General features: G+C 39.1%; 1 protein-coding gene across 1 annotated transcript in view; it reads right to left on the bottom strand.

Moving 5' to 3' along the window:
* The window catches only part of LOC124721649 (vang-like protein 2-B), a 71,262-nt gene that overhangs the window by 15,513 nt on the left and 30,442 nt on the right, over nucleotides 1-25,307 (bottom strand). The window contains 2 exon segments of the mRNA XM_047246713.1: nucleotides 1,688-1,895; nucleotides 21,598-21,807. Of these exon segments, the coding sequence (XP_047102669.1) occupies nucleotides 1,688-1,895; nucleotides 21,598-21,807 (418 nt within the window).

Raw genomic sequence — 25,307 nt, 5'->3', positions numbered from 1 at the left:
CATCCACTATGTTGGCATGTAGAATGCTTTGAGGCTGATTTCTTTCTTTCTTTGAGATATTTGCATCATCATTCCAATCTCAGCAGTTAGAACAACATTCCAGCACCCTGTGACACACAAAGTTCCAGTACCTCACTACACAGTGAACAATGAAGCATGCCCATAGCTTGCAGTTACAGATAACTGGTGGTGCTCATCAGATCCTAGCTCTGGAAGCTTGGGATGATGAAATCCATAACCAGCCTAGACTGAATGAGTTCCCTGAGGGGTTTCTCATTTCATATGAGCCAAGTGGCTTTACTGAATGGCATGGATGTGGTGAACATTACCCCCAACCTTCCAAATTTTAGGCAGACACACCCAGTTTAATACAATAACTGCAGAGTACCTTGGCAATTGTATGAAAGCATTTACAGGAACTCATACATCTCTGAAAAATCTGTGGCTTGAGGATTTATTTCAAATTTTCTTATGGTCTTTTCATGTTTCCCTTTTAGGATAAAATGACTACTTGCCCTCATGGCATGAAATTCTATGAGGTTCTTGCAGCACCTACTCATCCTTAATTTGTGGGCAGATAATTATTGTACTATTGAGAGACTGGTTGCCAGCAAAGGTTTTTGAGATCACTGGTATCGAGATATCAGCAGCACAGTGACAATTCTGGATACTGAAATGTTCAAATGCATGTGAAAAGTACATGTTCAGGCCACTATTTACATGGCCTTTCCTCAGCATCTGCCTTGTCTGACAGGAGCATGAAGATAATGAAATGGTGACTGAAATGAATGACTAGACCAGCTTTATACTGAGCAGTGTGAGTAGGAAGCTGGTCATAAAGTAATTCTGGGGCTTCAATCACACAGCATTAACTGCAATGTGTCTAAGGCAGAAAATTCAGATACAAATTGTCTTCTGACAGAACTGGACTCTGAACAAGTGTACCGATGTGGATGGGAGGAAACTACTTCAATACAAAATTTTTTCACGGGTTCTGGAGAGGGAAGAACGAGGAGAAAGGTTGAGTAAGTTCTTAACAACAAAACTGTTTTAAGTTAATGTATCAACAAGTACACTGTGTACACTATCACATTATTGCAAAAATACATTTTTGCAGCAACTACTTACACTTCAGTGAGGTGGGACAATCCTAACCATAGCAAAAATTTTCAATCTTTTAAATTGAAATACATTTAAGATTCCAAAAGCACTTTCCATTTCATAAGAAGTGTATGATCTGTTCATATGGAGAACAGGTACCTCATGTACTTAGCACACCTAGATATGAATTTTATAGCATTTCGAGTTTGTATCAGCTTACGTCATATCGACGACAAGGCAGAGATGTGCCAAACTGTTTCATCTTAAATTACTTTACTCATTAAAGATATTTTTAATATGTTTTCACATTGTTGAACAGTGACCAGAGACTCATAAAATAAAGACCAACACATTTTCATAACTTATATTACAATATATTAAAAATGAGAATATCTGTGTTGTTCTTGTGGCCATTTGAGTGACATGACACCCAAAATTTATGGCACACCCCACGGAAACTTGCACTAGTAGGCAAGAGGTACACAATGCTTATGCCACTCAACAAAAATCATTGCCTTTAGTTTCTCAAGCAAATGATCATACTCCACCTTAATTCTGTTAAGCAAAAAAGCTATTAATATCTTACCTGTATTTGCCAGAACATGCCTATTTAACGCATCTCCCTGATCATTGTGCAGCCTCTTGATGTGTGTAAATGCTTCTTCGGCTGCTGTTATCAGCCGTGCTCTTCGTTTTTTCACCCTCCGCTCATAGTCATGTTCCTCATAGAAACGTTCATTGTGGCTAGAGTCTCTTCTCCTAGCATGTGCTGCCAGCACTGCCCGAGATTGACTCTGTAATTTAATCACAAGTCTTTGTTCAAATAAAACCTTTGTAATTGTTCAATTCTATAATTCTTTTATTTTTCCCACTTTTAACAATTTCCTTAATATTACACAACTGTAAAAACTAAATTCACATAATTATACTTCCTCAGTATAAGAAATAACCTGTATGTTTCCTTAGCTTCACACTTGAAGCACGCAAAGTAACTGATTTTAGAGATACAATAAACTGACTATCTCATAAGATGTACAGGCGTGGTGTATTGGTTCCAAAGACAGATGGAGAATGTCTGTGACATTGTGGACAATGATGTTGGTAGCAAGTTAGAAATAAGGCACAAGTTAATGAGAGAGTGGAAGGAAGCTTGAGATAGCAGCAGTACTGGAAGAGGGCTTGTCCACTTTATATCCAATAACAGGCCACAATCAATGGAAAGTGTCGACTATTTGAAGTAATTAGGGTACATGGGAGTTTGAAAAACCGATTTATTCAGATAATCCACCCATATACTTTTATTTAGCAGTTTACCAATAAAAGCTGCATGTACTTGTAACAAAATTGATATCTTTTATTATTACCAGGACAAGCACAGTAGAGATGTATGTAGTACAACCTAGTAAACAGAAAGTATGTACTACATTTGCATTGTGTATATACAGTACATATGTAAAGAAATAATAACTTAAAAAATCCTTAATTTTCATCTGTCTAACCAAGTCCGCCTGCTTACAAGGAGCTACATTACACACTTTTCTCAGGACAGATATTTTATATTTGTTACTTTCATCTTGAGATTCAAACCATTGCACAGCAGAATCTAAACATATAAATGCTTCAGAACAGGCTGGTGTACTTTCACCTTCATTTTATTGATCATTATTTGATGAGATGCTGGTGGCATCAGTGTTATCGATGGTGAGATTTATGATTTCACTATCATACATGATTTGATGCCTTGGATCTGCATCATCAACACTCATAAATTTTTAAATGTCTTGTTCATCACATTCATGACAATTGAGTTCTTTTAGCATATTGAGTATTTTGGATATATCAATCTGTTTGTCATTTTCTATTAGACTTTGAGAACTTTCTGCCATATCCAAAATTTTATTATAGATTTTTTTTCAAATTCTGTTCCTTTAGACAATCCCGTGCTGCTCCGACCAAGTACATCGCATATTTCAAATCAATATTTTTATGATTTCTTAACAGAGTTTATTCTCCTTTCCCTTCTCTTTCCAACAATACTTTATAAAACAATTCTATTCAGTAATACTGTTTGGAAGTCTCAATAAAGCCTTGCTCCATGGGCTGTATTAGGTAGGTTACATTAGGTGAGAGAAACATCCCTTTTATGAATGCATCCTTTCGTTTAAGGTATCACATGATGGAAGAGTTGGTTTGCATTCCAGGAGCAATAATGTTTTCTCCCTTTTCCCATTCTTTAACTGATGAGCTTTACAGAAGGCACAAAAACTTCCATAAGTCATTCTGTGAAAAATCTTGTTATCCATTCAGGCACTCTTTCGTGAGATGTAAACAATAGGCACCACAGACATTTTAATGCATTTGAAACAACACAGTTTATTACTTTTAGCAATGATGAGAATAGGCAATCAATGGCTACCGCCAGCATTAACACGAGCTAAAGCAATAATATGCTCATTGTTCATTTTAGGCCTAGGTGCCACTTATTCATGACGGGAAGCAAGAGTTTTTCTGCCAAAGCTTTCCAATCGAGTCCAGTGTCGTCAACACTGTAAGCTTTTATCAGAGCATAATATTCTTCCCCCAATATACCCCTTAGTTTTACTTTGAAAGAATCAGCAGTTTTTCTCCTCTTATTTGAAGCTCATGAATGCCATACATCGATTTAAAGAATTTTAACCAGCCTATGCTTGCTTTAAAATTCGAAGGCCCTCCCAGGTTTCCACTAAATTGAGTTGGTCTTTCACGTAGAATGGGACCAGGGATAGGCTCTTCTTGTGATTTTTTTCTGTGTAAACCACTTGCAAACAGCATCATCTATACCTGTGTTTATGGCAAACTTCAGTTTTACGAACTGTCGATCCATCAGAAGAATCAAGGTTAGATATAAAATTTGTGATGCTTGTAATTTTTTTAACATGTAACTGCTGACTTACTAACCTCATACTCATTAGATAACTTGGTTGCAGGTTCACCTTCCTCTAACCTTTTATTAATATCTTATTTATCTCTCATAGAAAGGACAGCACATTTAGGGATATTACACCATAATGTTACTTTACACAGCAAAGTTGACACAAATTATTGTAACAGAGTGCAAACAGTTGTTATTTTCAGCAATTTGGCATTGATACGGGGGGAGGAGTGGGAGAGGGCAAGACTGTAAGGGGAGGGGGGGGGGGGGGCAGCAAGGATGAGTGAGTAATAGTTCAGTTAAGTCGTCATTTGGTTGACCAACATTCGGATAGTCAATACTCTACTGTACCTGTAAAGGATTAAAAAATAAAACGGTGATATAAACGACCACGGACAGCTTGGATCGCTAGAGCATATCATGATTTCCAATGCACAGATATGTAACAGAAGAACGGGAAAGGTGCATGTCCACGGACAAAAGTATACGTGACAGTCAGGGAATGAGGTGTTAAACAGAGGAAAGAAGACAGGAACTGCCAAGAAGGGTGAAAGTACAGCTGAAGATCAAGCAAACTAGGATAGACCACATGAGATGACACAACAGCAACAACAACAACAACGACAACAACAGTGACTAATGACAGATTCTGTGGGTGAATATAGAATGCAGCACCAACAAAACAAAAGAAAGACTACTGTGATGTCCTATAAAAGTGGTTACCGATAGATAAACTGAACAGCATAAAAAGGACCAAGATGTTCAATTTGTTTATTGATGGACTGCTCTAACTGCAGAGGAATCAGTTCATGTAATAAGGCATACAAGATCCTTTCTAAAATTATTTTAGTAAAGCTAAAGCTATTTGCAGAAAATATGAGGTCTGTTCAAAAAATTCCAGAACATACATATTTTCTTGCCAATGGTGTGTTGGAGCGAAATGCAGTTGGCATCCCTGCACATGCCTGTGTTTAATGTGTAACTGTTGGAAGTTTCATTGTTTTATGTCTGTCAGTTCTTCTTCAGTGTTGTATTGAGTAGAACATTGTGTCAAACAGTTTGTGAATTTCGAGAAAGCAGAGTCAGAGGAGCAACGTGTCTGTGTTAAATTTTGCATAAAACTTGAGAAAACCTTTCCAGACACACAAACGGTGCAGGAAGCCTATGGTGGAGAGTGCTTAAGCCTTACTCAGCACTATGAACGGTTCACACGGTTCAAAAATGGTCAGACAGAAATTAAAGGTGACACTCGTTCATGATGCCCTTGGACATCTATCGATGACATTCATGTCAGAAGTGTCAATGAAATTGTGTGTGCCAACTGAACAGTGACTGTCTGAGAGATTGCAGAAGAATGTAACATTTCAGTTGGATCATGTCATGAAATCCTGACACAGCATCTTGGAATGCATTGTGTTGCTGCAAAGATTGTCCTATGATTCAAGAGTCAAGACCAGAAAGATCTTTGCCACGCAGTCTGTGAAGAGTCTTCGGATCTCGCAAATGAGAATGAGATGTTCCTTAAGAGAATCATAGCTGGTGATGAGATGTGGGTCTATGGTTATGACTTTGAGGCCAAGGTTCAACCTTCACAATGGGTCCAGAAAGGTTCTCCAAGATCAAAAAAAGCTCGTCAGGTCAGGTCAGACATCAAAGCCATGCTGTTAGTTTTCTTTAACTATGAAGGATTAGTTCATCATGAATTTGTGAAAACCGTTGATCAATGGTACTACTGGGATGTGTTCTGACACCTGTGAGAAAATGTGAGGTGCAAATGGCCTGAAATGTGGCAAGACAATTCACGGTAACACACCCACACATTCACCCGTTTGTGTGTGACTATTGCACAAAAAACGAAATCACTGTGCTGCCTCATTCTCTGTACTCTCCATACCTGGCCCCTGTGGACTTTTTTCTTCCAAAGTCAAAAACCTGTTGAAAGGACCAAGATTTGCAATGATGTATGAGGTAAAAGAAAATTTGTTAATGGCACCTAGCATGAACGAGCAAGAGGCATACCAAGACTGTTTCTGGAAGTGGTATCTGTGTTGGGAGCGGTGTATCAATTGAGGAGAAGAGTATTTTGAAGGAGACCATTCACAACAAATAAAAGGAAACTGTAGAAAAATTTTGCGGACAAAATTATAGAATTTTTTGAACAGACCTTGTATCATGGGAGAATATCACACTCCATCCAAACCATTCAACTACTGACAATAAGTTTGCTCTTAGGCAAATTCTTGAGATATATCAGGAAAGAGAAGAAAACCAGGTACTGTTCATAGATTTTCAAAGAGCTTATCACAGTATTAATTGAGATAGCCTCTATAAAACCTTGAAGGAGTTCCAAATCCCAAATAAATGCACTGAAATGTTTGTATGAGGGAATCTAGTTTTATAGTAACAACTGGGGGAGCATATTCACAGCCTTTCCCCATAAGAACTGGATTAAAACAGGGAGATGCACTGTCATGCATATTGTTTAATCTGAACCTGGAGAAAGTCATAAGCAAGAGCAATGTTAAAGAGTGTAAGAGGCTATGATTGGAAAGTGGCAGGTTTCAGATCTTTGCTTACACAGTCAACACAGAGTAAGTTTTGGCGAGAGTGGAACAAGATCTTAGGGAGATGTACAAAAGGATTGTCATAGTACAAACAAAAAACAGAACATATACAAGTAATCAGAACTAAGAACGCACAAGAGCACTTCACATCTGGGCAGAGATAAGATCAAGTCTTTTGATCAGTTCTGGTACCTGGGAATTTGGTACAATTACTATAATCAAATACCCACAGATGCACATGAAAGAATTTATGCTGCTTCCAGATGTCTATATGCCCTCAGAGATATGTTCAAGTCTAAAGTCATATTACATGCTGTAAAAATGATGATCTACAATGCCATTATATGCTCCATTGTCCCCTACAGTTCAGAAAGCTGGACACTAACAAAAAAGGAGATGCAAAACTTCTAACATATGAAAGACAAGTGATGAGAAGATTATGATGCCTGATGAGAGATGGAGATACTTCGAGAGAAAGAAAAAGTAATAAAATTTATGAGATCATGAACCAGCGCAAAGTTTAAGAATATCACAAGAGTAAACAACTTCAATGGGCACGTCAGATAATCCGTATGCCAGGGATGTGAATTCCTATTCAAGCTTTCATGACCCTAGTGTACGCCAAGAAACACATAGGAAGATGACATAAAGATGTGGAAGATTAGATTTTTAGATTAGATTTACTTCATTCCAATTGATCCGTAGTGAGGACGTTCTCCAGGATGTAGAACATGTCAGAAAAACAACAATACATGACAAATATTTACAACTCAAACAAATAAGGTAATGTACCATTTCACAGGTCCCAAGTGGAATGATCGTCATTTTTTAATGAACACTATATGAAAGAATCATTTTACAAATAATAATGCACTGAATTTAAAATAACAAGTTTTTTTGTTTGTTTATAAGATAATAAACGTGTAATACAACTACCATAATACTTATTTATAATGAACACATTACTGCACTGAAATGGTGCAGAAGTTAGATTGTACTTACACACACACACACACACACACACACACACACACATATTTATTTACAATGAACAGATTACTGCACTGAAATTGTGCAGAAGCTATATTGTACTTGCATATATGCACACACAAATCAGTTGGTTCTACTGAGAAATTCATCAATGGAGTAGAAGGAGTTGGCCACCAATAAATCCTTTAGGATTCTCTGAAACTGAATTTCATTGGTTGTGAAGCTTTTTATGGCTGCTGGCAAGTTATTGAAAATGTGTGTTCCTGAATAATGCACACCTTTTTGTACAAGATTAAGCGACTTTAAATCTTTGTGAAGATTATTCTTATTTCTAGTATTGATTCCATGAATTGAGCTGTTGGTTTGAAAAAGTGATATATTTTAATGACAAATCTCATTAAAGAATAAATATATTGGGAATCAGTAGTTAGTATCCCTAGTTCCCTAACCAGGCTTCTGCAGGATGTTCTTGAGTTCACACCACATATTACTCTTACTGCATGTTTTTGTGCCCAGAAAATTTTAGCTTGGCTTGATGAATTACCTCAAAAAATAATCCCATATGACATTATGGAATGAAAGTAAGCATAGTATGCCAGATTTTTCATTTTTATATCCCCTATGTCTGACAATTCGCACTGCAAATAGAGATTTGTTAAGACGCTTCAGCAGTTCTGTGGTGTGCTCCTCCCAGTTGAATTTATTATCAAGCTGTAATCCCAAGAATTTAACACTGTCCACTTCTATCTGCTTATCATCATATGTTAGGCATATACTTGTGGGATACCCCTTACAAGTTGTGAACTGCATGTAGTGTGTTTTTTTTCAAAGTTTAGTGACAAGGAATTGGCTAGGAACCAGTGATTAATGTCCACAAATATTTTATTAGATGATCTTTCTAAGACTACACTTTATTTGCTATTTATTGCAATGTTTGTATCATTGGCAAACAAAACAAACTTGGCATCTGGTAATGTTACTGATGAAAGGTCATTGATATACACAAGAAAAAGTAAGGGCCCTAAAATGGAACCTTGTGGGACCCCACATGTAATTAGTTCCCAGATGGATGATGCCTGATAGCTTGATACATGTCTCTTTCCTAATAACACTCTTTGTTTCTTGCCAGAGATATAAGATTTGAACAATTTTGCAGCATTTCCTGTTACACTATAATATTCTCATTTACTTAAAAGGATATTGTGATTTACACAGTCAAATGTCTTTGACAGATCACAAAATATACCAGTTGCCTGCAATTTTTTATCTAATGAATTAAGCACATTTTCACTGTAAGTGTAGATAGCCTTCTCAATATCAGGACCCTTTAGAAATCCGAACTATGACTTTGACAGTATGTTATTTGAGATAAGATGGTTATAAAGCCGATTGCACATTACTTTTTCTAAAATTTTTGAGAATGCTGGCGAAAGTGAAATTGAACGGAAATTTGATGCTATTTCTTTATCTCCCTTCTTAAACAGTGGCTTAACTTCAGCATATTTTAACCATTCAGGAAATATTCCACTGATAAATGACTTGTTACACAGATAGTTTAATATGTTACTTAACTCAGAATCACTTTCTGTAATTTCCTTTGTTGATATTTCATCATAACCACTAGATGTCTTTGATTCTAAAAATTTTATGATGGACATTATTTCTGCTGGGGTAGTGAGGGTCAAATTCATATTATGGAAGTTACTTGAAATGTCTGGTCTGAGGTATTCCATAGCAGCATCTACAGAACCAGACAACTCCATCTTTTCAGTAACAGTTATGAAATGTTTGTTAAAAAGTTCTGCAACACTATACACATCTGTCACCAATGTATCATTTACTCTTAATGCTATTTGTCCCTCTTCATGTCTGGTTCTACTGGTCTCCTCCTTCACTATATCCCATATAGTCTTTATTTGGTATCTGATATGACTATATTTTCCTTGTAATATATTTGCTTTGATGTCCGTATTACAGTCTTTAATATTTTGCAGTCTTTCTTGTAATGTGCTACAGCATCAACATCGGAACTGTTTCAGATTGACAGATAGAGTTTTCTTTTTGTTTTACAAGATACCCCTATTCCTTAAGTAATCCATGGCTTCTTTGTAGACTTTGCTCTAACCTTGGTGAATATTTTGGGAAAATATTGTTCGAATAAGGTAAGCACTTTATTAGCAAACGTGTTATATTTTTCATTCATGCCATGAGCACTGTAAACATCAGTCCAGTGAATGTCTCTGAGGAGTGTCCTAAAATAATCAATTTTTGGCTTATTGATTACCCTCTTGAGCTCAGATTTAACAGATTTTATAACCTGTTCAGTGTTAACATTTAACAGAAGGAAATGCATGTCATTATCTGAGAGGCCATTGACTATTGGTTTTGTAATATAATTTTGTTCATTGGACTTTTCTATAAAGATATTATCAATGGCTGTTTGTGAGCTATTGGCTACCCTAGTGGGGAGCTTTACAGTGGGAATTAAGTTGAATGATAGTGTTACTAACTCAAATAAGTATTTATTGGGAGAGTCTTTCAGGAAATCTACATTGAAATCACCAGCAACCACTATTTATTTGTTTTTGGTTGTTAAATGGGCCAGTACAGCTTCAAGGTGGTTTATAAACAGATTAGAGTTACCTGCAGGTGCTCGATATATACTTAATATTATGAAGGATCTTTTGTGAAATTCTATTTCTGTTGCACATGCTTCCATATACTGTTCTAGGCAAAATTTATAAATGTCTATTTTCTTAAATTTATGACAGTTCCTGGTGAATGTGGCAACTCCTCCTTTCTCCATTTCTGACCTACAAAAGTAGATACAAAGCTTTGAATGTAGTCAATTGGGAGTAAATAGCACCAGACAGAATGCAGTGGAGACTGAGTGTTGACACAGGGCACGGTCTACAGGACCATGACTACTGGATAGGTAGGTAGGTAAGTAAATCAGTATAAAAAGGATTGAAAGTACTCTAAGTTACTGAAAATCTCTAACAGTTAACAGAAATCTATTGAGGCATGTCAGTGATGCGGATAAGCAAAACGTGCTTCACTAGTTTGACACTTCATGCATAACCCAAGAAACTAACTGAAGCAACGATCTTTTCTTCCACAACTTGTTAAACCACCTGAAAAATTATTTTAGGTAACATGACATTGAAGAAGCAGCATATAGAGGATGTGGACATCGTTGTCTCTGTGCAGGGCTGCTCTCGGTTTACACATTTCTTTTTCTGATACCAAGATGTGATACTCGGATATATAATAGTTAATAAGAAATGTTTCTGCTTTTAACGATCGAGATACACAAGTAATATATGTTGCAGTACTAAATTTATAAATGGGATGAAAATGGACAGATCAGATTAAGAGACAAATTTTATGATTACTAGAAAGCAGGTATCAGGTGTCATTAGACATAGTACAGACAAGAATATTATTGTTCAAAAAGACATTATTGATGTAAGTGTGTTCAAAGAAATTTTGAACTCTCTTGCACAACTGCAGCCGGCCGGAGTGGCCGAGCGGTTAAAGGCGCTACAGTCTGGAACCGCACGACCGCTACGGTCGCAGGTTCGAATCCTGCCTCGGGCATGGATGTGTGTGATGTCCTTAGGTTAGTTAGGTTTAAGTAGTTCTAAGTTCTAGGGGACTTATGACCACAGCAGTTGAGTCCCATAGTGCTCAGAGCCATTTTTTTGCACAACTGCAGAAAAGTGTAAATGATATGATGTTCAAAATAGTGTGCAAGCAGAAGACATGCAATTAAAAACCCAAGAGAGCCAAATGAAAGAACAATTAAAAGAAGCTAAGAGTAGCATGTCTGGGGAGGGGGGGGGGGGGGGAGTATACAGTCTGTGGAGGAGAGATTAAATCAGGGGCTGTCAGAAATGGAAGGCAAGTTAAGATTACAAATACACAGAAATGAACATAAATGTGTCAGATTAAATGCTGAGGTAAGGGACAAAATTGTTAAGCTGGATGAAATATACACAGGTGAAAATTCCTAATTTGAAGAACAATTCAAAAGAAAATTGGAAAAGAGTCATAGTGGCATAATGGAAAAGGTTTGTGCAGCAGATAGTAAACAGACTACATTAAAAGTTGATGTCAGTACTACAATATAAAAACAAAAACTGAAGACTTAAGAGTCAAAGGTTACTATGATGGAACATGGAAATGTTAGTAATATTATTAATATGCTGCTCATAAAAAATGATCAGAATTTTAGATAGACGATGGAAAATATCACCCTGCTGATTTTGTTGCATATTGTGGGGATAGATTTGTGGATGGAATGGTTGATTTAAAACAGATTAAAAACACAAAAGGGGCAATGGGGGGGGGGGGAAACTTTGTCATGGACAAACCAAAATCAGAAGAATTTTGAGACATATGAAGACTCTGAGAAGGGAATGTCAAATAAATATTGGGGAGAGGTGAAACAATCTAGAATTCAACATGATTTTTAAGTGGTAATGTATATACACCAGGGAAGGGAAACATGAGAGATTTTTGTATTAAGTAAATTGAAAGAATGGCACATATGGACAAGCTAATGGGGCCATTAATTATCATATTCACTTCAAAGAGGAGATTGCCTAAACATGTAAAATGGGAGCTCATAAACGCTCCAGGAGATACTATAGAGTCATTCAATGTTTATGTAGGAAATATGGACACTATTTTACCACTTAGAAACAGAAAAAAATTCTAAAATGACAAATGATGATGAGTGGGACAGAAGGGATTACAGAGAAGACCACAGAAACATTCAGAGATTTCAGGAATGATGGTAGGAGAAATTGGAGACCAAATGATAGAACATATTACAGTAAGGGGGGGGGGGGGAGGGGGGGTGTCAGACAGACCTCACAACTGGGGAAACGAGCTGGTATCCCACCTGAGGTAAGGACTAAGATAAAGACTACACCAAAAGAGAAATGCTGACGAAGGAACCCATATGTAGGCAGTTTAATTCATTCTGTGTGGAGAGACTTTTGGGGGGAAGGTTAATTTTGGAAAGAAGTTTTTGAAACTGCTGGTATGAAAAGGGGAGAGAAAATTCAAAGAAAAGATTGTAAATGATACTGTGAGTGGACTGTTTCAGTGGGTTGAATCAAATGATGGATTTAATGGTGAAAATTCAAATGTGAATGATAATGGAAATGTTAGTTCAAAAATTTTGAGGTATGATAGTGTGTTTGTTCTTGTACTGCAGCTGCTGATAAAAATGTTGACAGAGTGCATATTGATACTAGTGAGCAGCATGAGACCATTTTAAGTGAAGTTACAGGCAACTGTGTTAATTTACATATTGATGTTGGGAGGGTGGGTCCTTAATACGCTAATATGTCTTGTGCTGATTCTGTATGTGATATTTCAAATGTTGTTGATGCTGACGTGAATTCTCAACCTTGTTTCAAGGAAGATGCAGCATATGCATATACTGTCACTGATGATATTAGTCTAGAGGTTGAAATAAATGGGATAGTGAAAGTGGATCCACATAATAGTAATGGTGTTAGTGTTATTACAGGAGGGCTTCCCAAAGTCGTTATTGGGAACAATGTTTCAGTAGTACAGCAGGGGCAGATATAAGTGTAACATACATTGAAGAGGCAAAGAAACTGGCACACCTACCTAATATCATGCAGGGCCTCTGCAAGCACACAGAAGTGCCGCAACGCAATGTGACACGGACTTGACTAAAATCTGAAGCAGTGCTGGAGGGAATTCACGTCAGGAATCCTACAGGGCTGTCCATAAATCCATAAGAGTACGAGGGGGTGGAGATCTCTTCTTAACAGCATGTTGCAAGGTATCCCAGGTATGCTCAATAACATTCATGTGTGGTGAGTTTGATGGCCAGCGGATGTGTTTAAACTCAGAAGAGTGTTCCTGGAGCTACTCTGTAGCAATTCTGGACATGTGGAGCATTGCATTGTCTTACTGGAATTGCCCAAGTCCATCAGAATGCACAATGTACATGAATGGAAACAAGTGATCAGACTGGATGTTTACGAACGTGTCACCAGTCAGAGCCGTATCTAGACATATCAGGGGTCCCCATATCACTCCAGCTGAACATGTCCCACTCCATTACAGAGCCTCCAACAGCTTGAACAGTCTGCTGCTGAAACGCTGGGTCTAGGGATTCATGAGGTTGTCTCCATACCCGTACACATCCATCTGCTCAATATAATTTAAAATGAGACTTGTCCAACCAGGCAACATGTTTCCAGTCATTAACAGTCCAGTGTCAGTGTTGACAGGCCCAGACAAGGCGTAAAGCTTCAAGTCGTGCAGGTATCAAGGGTACACGAATGGGCCTTCAGCTCCAAAAGCCAATATTGGTGATGTTTCATTGAATGGTTCACACGCTGATGCTTGCTGATGGCTCAGCATTGAAATCTGCAGCAATTTGCAGAAGGGTTGCACTCCTGTCACACTGAACAATTCTCTTCAGTCATCATCGGTCCAGTTCTTGCAGGATATTTTCTGGCTGCAGCAATGTCAGGTATTTGATGTTTTACTAGAACCCTGATATTCACAGCACACTCATGAAAGGGTCATATGGGAAAATACCCACTTCATTGCTGCCTCCGACATGTTGTGTCCCATCTCTCGTGCGCCGACTATAACACCACATTCAATCTCTCTTAAATCTTCATAACCTGCCATTGAAGCAGCAGTAACCAATCTACAAGGTGTACAACTTTGCTTCCGCCATTTTTTCCCCAACATTTGAGGCTTTAATGAAACAAATTGTTTACACATGTATCATTCAAAGTATTTTCCATTGCTGGCCACTAATTTCTCCCAACTGTCTGGCAGTGTATGAATCCTGCGTCAAAAAAATTGTTCATCTTCTGAAGCGATCCACGAATCAATCCAATTTGTGACTTCTCCATGAGATGGGAAGTGTTGGTCAGTCAGGCCATACGCCATTGATCTAAACAGATGATAGTCAGAGGGAGCAATGTCTGGAGAATACGGTGGGTGGGGTAGGATTTCCCATTTTAACGTTTCCAAGTACATTTTGACCTCTTTTGCAACGTCGGGGTCAAGCATTGTTGTGCTGCAAAATCACTTTATCGTGCCTCTTGCTGCATTGCGACCGTTTGTCTTTTAATGCTCTGCTCAAATGCTTTAATTGCATTTGATGAGCACCTGTGATTGTTTCACTTGGTCTCAACACCTCATAGTACACAATGCCGAGCTGGTCCCACCAAATGCAGAGCATGACCTAGGAGCCGTGAATATTCGATTTGGCCATCAACGTGGAAGCATGGCCGGGATAGCCCATGATTTTTTGCGTTTAGGGTTATCGTAATGAACCCATTTTTCATACCCGGTCACAATGCGATGCAGAAATCCCTTCCGTTTTTGCCTCTGAAGCAACTGTTCACAAACAGAAACGCCGTTCAACGTCTCTTGGTTTCAGCTCACAGGGGACCCAAGCTCCTTCTCTCTGAATCATGCCCATAGCCTTGAGACATTTTGAAATGGCTTGCTGTGTCACTCCACTAATCATGCCAATTCTTCTTGAGTTTGACGCGAGTCTTCACTCAGCAATGTCTCCAATTCTGCATCTTCAAAAACATTCTCTCTTCCACCACTATGCCGGTCTACGACATTAAAATCAACTTCTTGAAGCGTTGAAACCACTCATGACATGTTCTTTCACTAATAGCATCCTTACCATACATACTTGAGAGCATCTGATAAGACTCAGCTGTTTTCTTCATATTGAAACAGAACAGTAACACCTCCCACGAATGACGAGAATTAGGCTCGTAAACTGACATTTTCAGTCAGGAACAACTTTATGATGCAGACACAAATTGACTAATGTTTGAATCAGGTTATTTTGATCAAGGTCCAAGGTAACTGCCTGATGTCTGCGATCTGTTTCTTTCAACCGCTACTTACTGTTGTCGCCACCTATTGGCAAACGGCGGAAGCAGAGTTGTACACCTTGTAACAACTATGCCAAATACTTGTTGTCTTATATAGGTGTTGCCTACCACAGCACTGTATTCTGCCTGTTTGCATATCTCCGTAATTGAATATGCATGCCTATACCAATTTTTTTTGCACCACAGTGTAGATGTTACTGGTGTAACTATTTCTTTATGCACATAAGATGAAGTTTATTCTAGAGAGGAGGCACTAGCAGACATACCTAATGCAAATGACGATGTTAAGGCAGCAGTCAGTTAAGGACACGAGTGAAAATTGTAAACAAAATGGAATTTCATTTTCCTGGGTACCAAAGTCAGGACTAGATGAAATTAGTGGGGAATATGTAAACGTAGTCAGCAGTTTAGAGCCACAAGAAAAGAATTGGCAGTCAGAGATACTAAAACACAGTGGAGAAAAAAATTTATTGTGGTGAAGTGAAATAAATATAAATTATTGGCAACTACTGAGGAACATTTTGATGAAACTGATATGGTAGAGGGCAGCTTTGCAGTATGATGTCAATACAGCAGCGGATACAAGTTGTGGAGATGTACATGTCAGTGTAGAGTGTGTTTAATTAAAATGTAAAGTTACTTTTGGGAGTAGTAATAAAGCAATAAATCATACAGAGGGAGAATTCAACATTACAACCATGGAAGATGCTACAGATGAATTTGAAAGCACTGAGAAGGATCTGTTAGAAAAAAGAACCTTTTAGAAGTAACAGTGTGGTAATATTACAATCAAAAATTGAAGTGAGTGTTGGGGGTTTGAGACTGAAGCACTTCTGGATTCAGGTAGTGAGGTTAGTGGTCTCTCTGAGCTGTTTTATGAGTATCTATTACACAAGTTATGGAATTGCCATTCATTGGAATACAGATTAGATATGCAACCCATATCTTACGCAAATGCTGGGATGGTTCCTTTGGAAGAGCACACCCTTCCCTAATCCGATGGGACCAATGACCTCGCTGTTTGGCCATGTGACACCCCTCCCCCCCCCCCCCCCCCCCCCCAAAAAAAAAAAAAAAAAAACTACTTGTTAGGACACAAGTAATGCTGTGTTTTAAGATAGGTGATACAGAGTTTTGTTACAACTGTATGGTTATACCTGAAATCTGTAAAATGTTGTTATTGGAATGGATTAGATGAATGATGTAAGAGCTTTTGTACACTGCAACAGTAACCAGTTATGAACAGAAGGAAGTGGGACTAATTTGGTCATACAGTATAACGAGGGAAAATGATGACAGCATCCCTTGTAATGGATAAAAGGGCAAGAGAAAATGGTGAGCAGTGGGGGGACAGAACTAGAGAGCTTTTCTGATGTGCCAGGAAAGTTGGACGACTTTGAATGCATTATAAAAAGCCACATGAATAATTCCTGCAGAGATCATACCATATAGCTATTACTCTAAAGAAAGCAGCTGAAACTGAGTTGGAAAGTGTTGTAACGCCGACCAGAAAAGTCACGGGGTTGAAGTGATAGAAAGCATGGCGGGACCCGCAGAACAGTCCACGAACAACAACACAACGGGGGAGGACGGACATGACCAACGAAGGACAGAACGAACAACAACAAGATCGAAACAACGGAGTCACAAGAAAACCTAACAACCACGTCCACTCATACACAGAACAAGAAAGTAAATAATTTAGTGAACACAGCAACCTGGCTGTAAATAAGCTGTCTAAGGCGAGGCGATGTGTCCAGAGACGTACGCAAGGTTAGACTGACTGGCTGAGCGAGAGGCAGGCGCTTAAATAATCTATCGGGGGCGCCGCTATTGACCGCTGGAACCACATGTTCCACTGTGACGCCCTCACACTAAATGCGGGCCAGGAGGCGTGCACCACCAAAGCTTACGCTGCGATGGTGCAGAGACCTCTAGGGGTATTCGACACCTATGACGTCTGGCGGGGATTCAAATTCCGCAGCACGCGGTACCAGAGAAAGAATGCCGCAGACAGGGATAATGGAGAGAAGCAACAGTCAATATAACAATCCACTAGCTGTTAAGAGGAGGGAAAAATCAGTGAGACTAATGTTCGATGGCAGAAAGCTGAATGCCATAGTCTGTGAGGAAACAGACCATCTAGAAAATATGAATGATCTGCTCTATCAGTTCCACCGTGTCTAAATAAAGTCAGTGTTGATTTGACGTTGGTTTCTGGCAAATTCCCATACTCAAGAATAGTACGTAGTATACAGCTTTCGTGTGTAGGAGCAGATGCTACCAGTTTAAGGTAGTTCCCTTTGGTCTGAAAAATTGCTATGGCAGCTTTTATAAGAGCAGTCAATTGTTTGATGTAGAAAACTTATGAGCAAACTGATATATTGATGGCATCTGTTGACTGGGAAAGTCACTGCCATTAACTGAGGGAAGTGTTAAGTGGTCTTAGAAAGGCTGGCATGAAGCTAAAACTATGCAAGTGTGAGTTTTCAAGGAAGGAGACAGAATTCTTAGGATACATTGTCACACCCACTGGAAAGATGCCAAAGAAAGGCCGGATACAGGCTACAGTTACATGCCCCATTCCTAATAACAAGAACTAATTACAGTCCTTTTTAGGAATGTGTAGCTTCTACCAAAAGATAATCAGGAATCAAGGTCTGAACACACCAAATCTGACCAAGTACTGAAGAAACATCCATCTTGGATGTGGACACAGGACTGCACCCAATATTTTCAGCAAATAAAGGACAGCTTGAGTAACAGCGGATTGCTGTAACACCCAGATCCAACCTTTCCTTACTGCTTACACATTGACAGAAGTGGTTATGGTTTGGGAGTGTCACTGTCTGAGGAAAAAACAAAAAAAGGTAAGTGGATATAAAGCTAAGTGGACATAAAGCTTTGAGGAGTATAGCTTTTGCATCAAGGACACTTCCCAAACATGAGCAGTGCTATGGGACCACTGAAAAGTAGTTGGTAGCAGTTGTGAGGGCATTCGCCAAATTCTGGAACCATCCACTGGATCACAAAGTGATTGTTTTCACTGACTGAAGAGCGGCTATTTACGTAAATGTAAACTGTTTAACAGCAGACTAATGAGGTGGGATATGTTCCTGCAGCAATTTAATTACAGCATCCAGTACATAAAGGGTACTGATAATGTTGTGGCTGATGTTTTCTCATGATCACCAGTGGGAAACAGGGATATTTTATGAGAGGAATATGATGATGAAAAATAAAGAATTTAAAATGTTGTACATAAAGGATTTGCCAAGTGAGAAAAATATTGGGAGTATGTAGGGACCAGGATCTCAAGCTATAACAGATGAAGAGGAGCCTGGGAACTAGAGGGGAGGAAAATTTGGATAAACACCACAAAATACGTAAGGCAATTTTATTCAGAAGGGAAAACAAAAACAGTGATGAGTGGAAGTTATGTCTTCCAGAGGACTATGTCAATGATTTAATTCAGCATGTGCACTTGAGCTATGCACACTCTGTGGACTTAAAAATGCAATTAAATACAGAAAATGCCATGTTCAATAATATGGTCAAATGAGCACAAAAACAACTTGACATCTGTCAAAGAGTTGAAATTAGAAATACATGCAATTTAAATACCAGAGAAGTAATCTTGAAATTTATACTAAAGTTCGATTTCATAAAGGTCTATTAACTGTGAAATTTTCAGATTTTTATCTGGTCCCCAACAAATATACTGCAGGCCACAAAATGGAAAAATTAATAAAATCCATTTTTTAAAATAGTGTATTTTTTAAGTGTAAGCTGCTCACCATTGACATTCTATAAAAAGTAACTATACTATACAATGTAATAGCAGAAAAAATATTAAAGCTGAGAAATTAATCTTTCTTTGGAAAATTACTGTTAAAAAATTGAGTTTTTTTATTTGTGGCTGATAACTTTTAACCATTAAAAATATATTAAAGAATACATTCAGCTAAGTGATAATAATTGTAAAAAATGTAGATGCTTGCAAATACGAAAAAACACATGCGGCCTGGAACAAATATGGCCATCATTTCAAAATAATAAAGAATAAATTAAAAAAACAAAAATATTTTTGTGACTACTAAACATTGGGGAATTCACCCAGCAAATATAAAATTTTTCTGAGATGCTCAAGCAACCAGTGCTGGATCACTTGGTATGGACTGACCCATATGAGAGAATTGGGATGGCTCAGCAGGACATATTGTGGCAATAAACATAGCTCCTGGGTGCAATATCTAAAAGATTTTGAAACTTTAATGAGCTGTGTGAGGCACAGCTCAATGGAGTTATTACCATGGAAGGTGGAGTTCGACATAAAGCCACCAAACCTGATGTCTGAACATACTGATTTCTCCCCACATAAAGAGATGAAGAAAGGGGAGTTAGAAACATTTGTAAAGGAGAACATGGAGAGAAGAGCAACGCAAGAAAAGCAAAGACATGATAGAAGTGTGATAGAAAGGTGAAGGTGACAGAAATAAGAATTGGGGATCTATTGTTGCCAAGAACTAAGGAGAAGTCAAGTGAACACCACAAGGATACAAAGACAGAATATATTGAAGTAAGGGGGGGGGGGGGGAGAGGAGAGAGAGAGAGAGAGAGAGAGAGAGAGAGAGAGAGAGAGAGAGAGAGAGAGAGAGAGAGAGAGGGGGGGGAGGGGGAGGGGGAGGGGAGGGGGGGGTGTCATGGGCTCAACAAGTCATTGAAAGTCCCCTGAAGAAATATTAAGCCATGCTGCTTCTATAGCCATACATAACTGCGAGAGTGTTCCCAGTGCAGGATTTTTTGCACGAATTGACCTCTCGGTTATGTCCCATAAATGTTTGATGGGATTCATGTTGGATGATCTAGGTGGCCAAATCATTCACGCGAACTGTCCAGAATTTTCTGACATGGTGCATTGTCATCCATAAACATTCAGTCATCGTTTGAGAACATGATGACCATGAATGGCTGCAAATTGTCTCCAAGCAGCCGAACATAACCATTTGCAGTCAATGATTGGTTCAGTTGGACCACAGGATCCAGTCCATCCAATGCGAACACAGCCCACACCAATATGGAGCCACCACCTGCTTGCACAGTGCCTTGTTGAAGACTCAGATCCATGGCTTTGTGGGGCCTGTGCCACACTCAAACCCTACTGTCAGCTTTTATCAACTGAAATCCTCACTCATCTGACCAGGTCACAGTTTTTCAGTTGTCTAGGTTGTCTGGTCATGAGCCCAGGAGAGGTGCTGAAGGTGATGTGCTATTAGTAAAGGTACTTGCATCAGTTGTCTGCTGCCATTTCACGCCAAATTTAGCCTAATAGATACATTCATCATACGTCCCACATTGATTCCAGTTGTTATCTTGTGCAGTGTTGCTTGTCTGTTAGCACTGATAACTCTATGCAAATGCCACTGCTCTCAGTTGTTCAGTGAAAGCCAACAGCCAAGGCATTGTCCATCAGAGGTAATGCCTGAAATTTAGTATTCTTGGCACACTCTTAACACTAGATATCAGCACATTGAATTAACTAACAATTTCCAGAACAGAATGCCCACATGTCTAACACCAACAACCATTCCGTATTCAATACCTGTTAATTCCTGTCGTGTGACCATAATCATGTTGGAAACCTTTTCACAGGAATCATCTGAGTACATATGGCAGTACCAATGCACTGTCCTTTTATACCTTATGTCATGATGCTACTGCCATCTGTATATGTGCATACTGGTATCCCATGACTTTTGCCACCTCAGAGTAAACCATTTCAATACGCAGTTTGTATAAGAAGTACAACTGCACCATCTTGTGTGTACTATGAAATGCTCTTCCTGATCATCAAATTCTATGGCAAACACATCTTCCAGTATAAGAGTGCAGCTGTCTTTATGTCTCACTGTGTACACTGCCTCACCTATAATTACAGCCCTACAACACTTTTTATCTAGAGTTAAATTTATCAGGTTTGATATAAAATGAGCTAAATATCAGTTTCCAACATATTTAAAAACAAGGCACACAATTATCTATGAGAGAGAAACCAATACAACATGCACAGTGTGTGAATATACTGGAAAATTATAGTAATTACCTGCACTGAAGTGTTGTTGATTCCATCTACATCATAGAATTTAAAACTTGAGCCACTTTTGTGCGACTTTGAAACTGGTAACCGTTCCAGATATGGATTATATATAGGAAAATCAGTGTAGTAATGTTCTAACACCCAAACAGCTGCACGCTGAATGCTTAGCTGTCCAATAGCATAGGAACGGCTCTCACCATCAGGGCTTCGTACAATCTAGAAATGACATATGGGTGAACAATTAGAGACGCACTGAATTATCCAATGTACATCACAATTTATGACCAAATGCAACTTGGCTATGGGACACAAATTAAACAGCATGTTATACTAGCAGGATACTGATACAGACAAAAATACAGAAAGATAATAAATAGGTGCAAAATGCAGTCACAGATTAGGTCATACGAGAGTTCAAGTTTGTTACACCTTTACATTTGTGTACATTTCAGAACTTTATCATAGTCTCAGCCCACAAAAATTCTTACCAGCAGCTTCCATTAATTGATTTACATATACCCATTAGGTCAGTCATTTCTACTGCTATTACTGCCTGGCTTATGTTTCTGGTAGTCATAAGAATTTACTTCTAGGGAAAGGTATTCCAATATTCATTGTTTTTGCTATGAGAAATGTGAAGCACCACAATTACTATTATTTGACACAGAGAAATACAAACATGGTCACTGCAAACAATAACTTGGTCACATGACTAGGTACCACCACATTCCAGTTCAAAAGTAGTGCACATCATTAACTCAGAGTAAAATTTTGGGATTTGACTGCAGAAAATGTCTTCCCGCTCAGGTATAATGGATTGCTGTTAATGCCTTTAAATTTACTGACATTAAAAAGGAGAAAAATGTGACAGTACTGATGGAGAAGGAGGTGCAATTGCAAACAAAATGTTGATGCCGAGTACACTGACTGCTTACAAATTATGCGAGGAGGAACATGATACCAAGTACAATGATATTCAAGATTTACTCCATAGAAGAAGTGCACACAATAAACACTCATTTGTGGATAGAAATAAATGTGTCATTGGGCAGCAATTTCTGCAATATTATGAACACAAAAAATCCCAAATTTGTGAAAACTTCACAGCACTTGACTTCAAGATTAACAAGTGAACTATGATCGAAATTGTTCATTCTATTAAAATATTTCATTTTCAAAGTTGCCAAAATAAATGAATACTCATGTGCAAACAAGATATTTACAGAAAAAAATGGAGCATAATAACCAAAGCAGCAAGTGGTTTATTTAGAAGAAATGTGGATTCAAACCCACAACATTTCTTCAAATAAATATTTGCAAAGCGACAGTGTACAATTAGAATTGTCAAACACAATAGCCAGTCTGTTTTAATTGCTATGCACACAAGCGGTTACATGGATTACTTTGATAATGCTCCATATCACAACAAGCAAGAGAGTAAACCATCTTCCTATAGTTCACTAGAAAGTGAAATGCAGTCCTGGCTGGCCAAGCATCCCATATATCTTGAGCCAGATATAAAAAAGTTGAACTTAGTTAAGGAGCAAAAACCTTCTCATGTTTATTCCAGACACAAAATTTTGCAAGGAAACAGCTTTGTTCACCTCCAATTGCTATCATACCATCCAGACGTAAATCCCACAGCACTGACGTGGAATCTTTCAAAGAACAGAATCTCCAATCAAAACAGCCAAGCATCTGCAGCTCTTGGAGCTGAAATACTAACAGTTGATGCTTTTGTTACTGTGACTACAGAAAACAGCGCGAGCACTGATGGATTAGGCAGCTGAAAATAATAATCTAACAATTTTTAACATGTTGCAGCCCTGTCAGCAACTGTGATAAATTGATATGTCAAAAATCCGCCTCAGTTGCGAAATGTTACTGGTCTTTACCCAGGTTTCAGCTAGAGTAATCTAGCCTTCTTCAGATGCAAAAAAATAAACTAATACATGCCAGAATAAGGCACGGTCAAACATAAAAAGCTGAAGTACCATGGTACCATGTCAAGCTATGTTACTTAGCTGAGGAACAGCCCCACTCCCACTTCGTGGAAAGCAGTCGGTCAGACGCCGACACTACGTTAGAACTGACTGTGGCGCGCAGGTGAGTTTTATTCCACGTCACCCTTGTGACTACAAGTTTTTACAGGTTTCCTAAACACAACGTTGACCATATGTGCATAAAGTCATAAGTGATGCTCTAAGCTTTACACACCCAGTCAATCATAAATACGTAGTAATGTAGTGCCATAACATAACGTTAGTCAAATTTCGCATTAACAAACTGACATATTACTCCATGTATAATGGAAATTATTTTATTTCTGCCTTCTCCTAACCCTGAGAAGTTCTCGCATTAAGGACACACAACCTTGTTCATCCCCCGCATGAACTCGTGCAGAACCATACAACATAACGGTGATCATACGTGGTTTTAATCTAATAGCTTAACGTCTAAGTAAATTTCTCATCAGTTAATAAAGTATCGGTTTACAGTTAATGCTTATCGAGATTCTACCTACTTAGTGCCTTGTTCTCTCACAAATTCACGGAGAGAAGGGAACACACACAAACCGCAATCGTTAGCCCCGATCTGGGTCACTGATGCGGGAGATGGACTGCTGCGGGCGCAAAAAGGAGACAGTAATTCCGATGCTCAGGGGAACTATGAATGTGTGCTACGTAACTGGCAGCAGTTGTGCATGTCTGATCTGCAGTGGAGGGACACCAGCCTCCACCAGTAAGTTGATCACCAGACTCGTCCTAAAAGCTCCTGTCGCTAGTCAAACCCCACAGTGGTGCACAGGGTCGAGTAAATGCAATGCTGAAGGCGCTGCCGAACCATAAGCCACACTTGCATAGTCAATTCAGGATTGGACAAGGACTCTGTAGAGCTGCACCAGCGTACAGCGATCTGCACCCCAATTGGTGTTGCTGGGGCAATGGAGGGCATTGAGGTGCTGCCAGCACTTCTGCTTAAGCTGACAAAGATGAGGGAGCCAAGTCAATAGAGCATCGAAAACCGGTCCTAGGAACTGATATGTCTCCCCTGCAGTGAGTGGATCATCATTAAGGTAAAGTGTGGGCTCCGGATGAACGGTACGACGCTGACAGAAGTGCATGACACACGACTTTGCGGCTGAAAACTGGAAGCCGTGGGCTAGAGCCCATGACTGCGCATTGTGGATGGCTCCCTGGAGGCGCTGCAAAGCAACAACAGTACTGGAGCAGCAGTACGAAATGCAGAAGTCGTCTGCATACAGAGAAGGTGAGACGGAGGGCCCGACAGCTGCTGCTAGACCGTTAATGGCCACTAAAAATAGAGAGAGACCCAATACAGAGCCCTGCGGGACTCCATTCTTCTGGATACGGATGGAACTATGGGAGTCACCAACTTGGACACGAAGTACGGATCAACAGGAAGCTTTGGATAAAAATCGGAAGTGGTCCCCAGAGACCCCACTCATACAATGTGGCAAGGATACGATGTCGCCAAGTCGTTTCATATGCTTTACGTAAGTCAAAAAAGACGGCACTCAGGTGTTGCTGTCCGGAAAAGACTGTTCGGATGGCAGACTCGATGGACACAAGATTATCAGTGGTAGAGAGACCCTGGGACCCTGGCAGAAGCTGTCCTGACATGGAGCCAGCAAGCCACGTGACTCCAGGACCCAACCCAACCACCGACATACCATATATTCCAGCAGCTTACAA

Source organism: Schistocerca piceifrons, chromosome X, assembly GCF_021461385.2.
Source record: "Schistocerca piceifrons isolate TAMUIC-IGC-003096 chromosome X, iqSchPice1.1, whole genome shotgun sequence".
NCBI classification, from domain to species: Eukaryota; Metazoa; Arthropoda; class Insecta; order Orthoptera; family Acrididae; genus Schistocerca; species Schistocerca piceifrons.
This window is presented reverse-complemented; position numbering and strand designations above follow the sequence as displayed.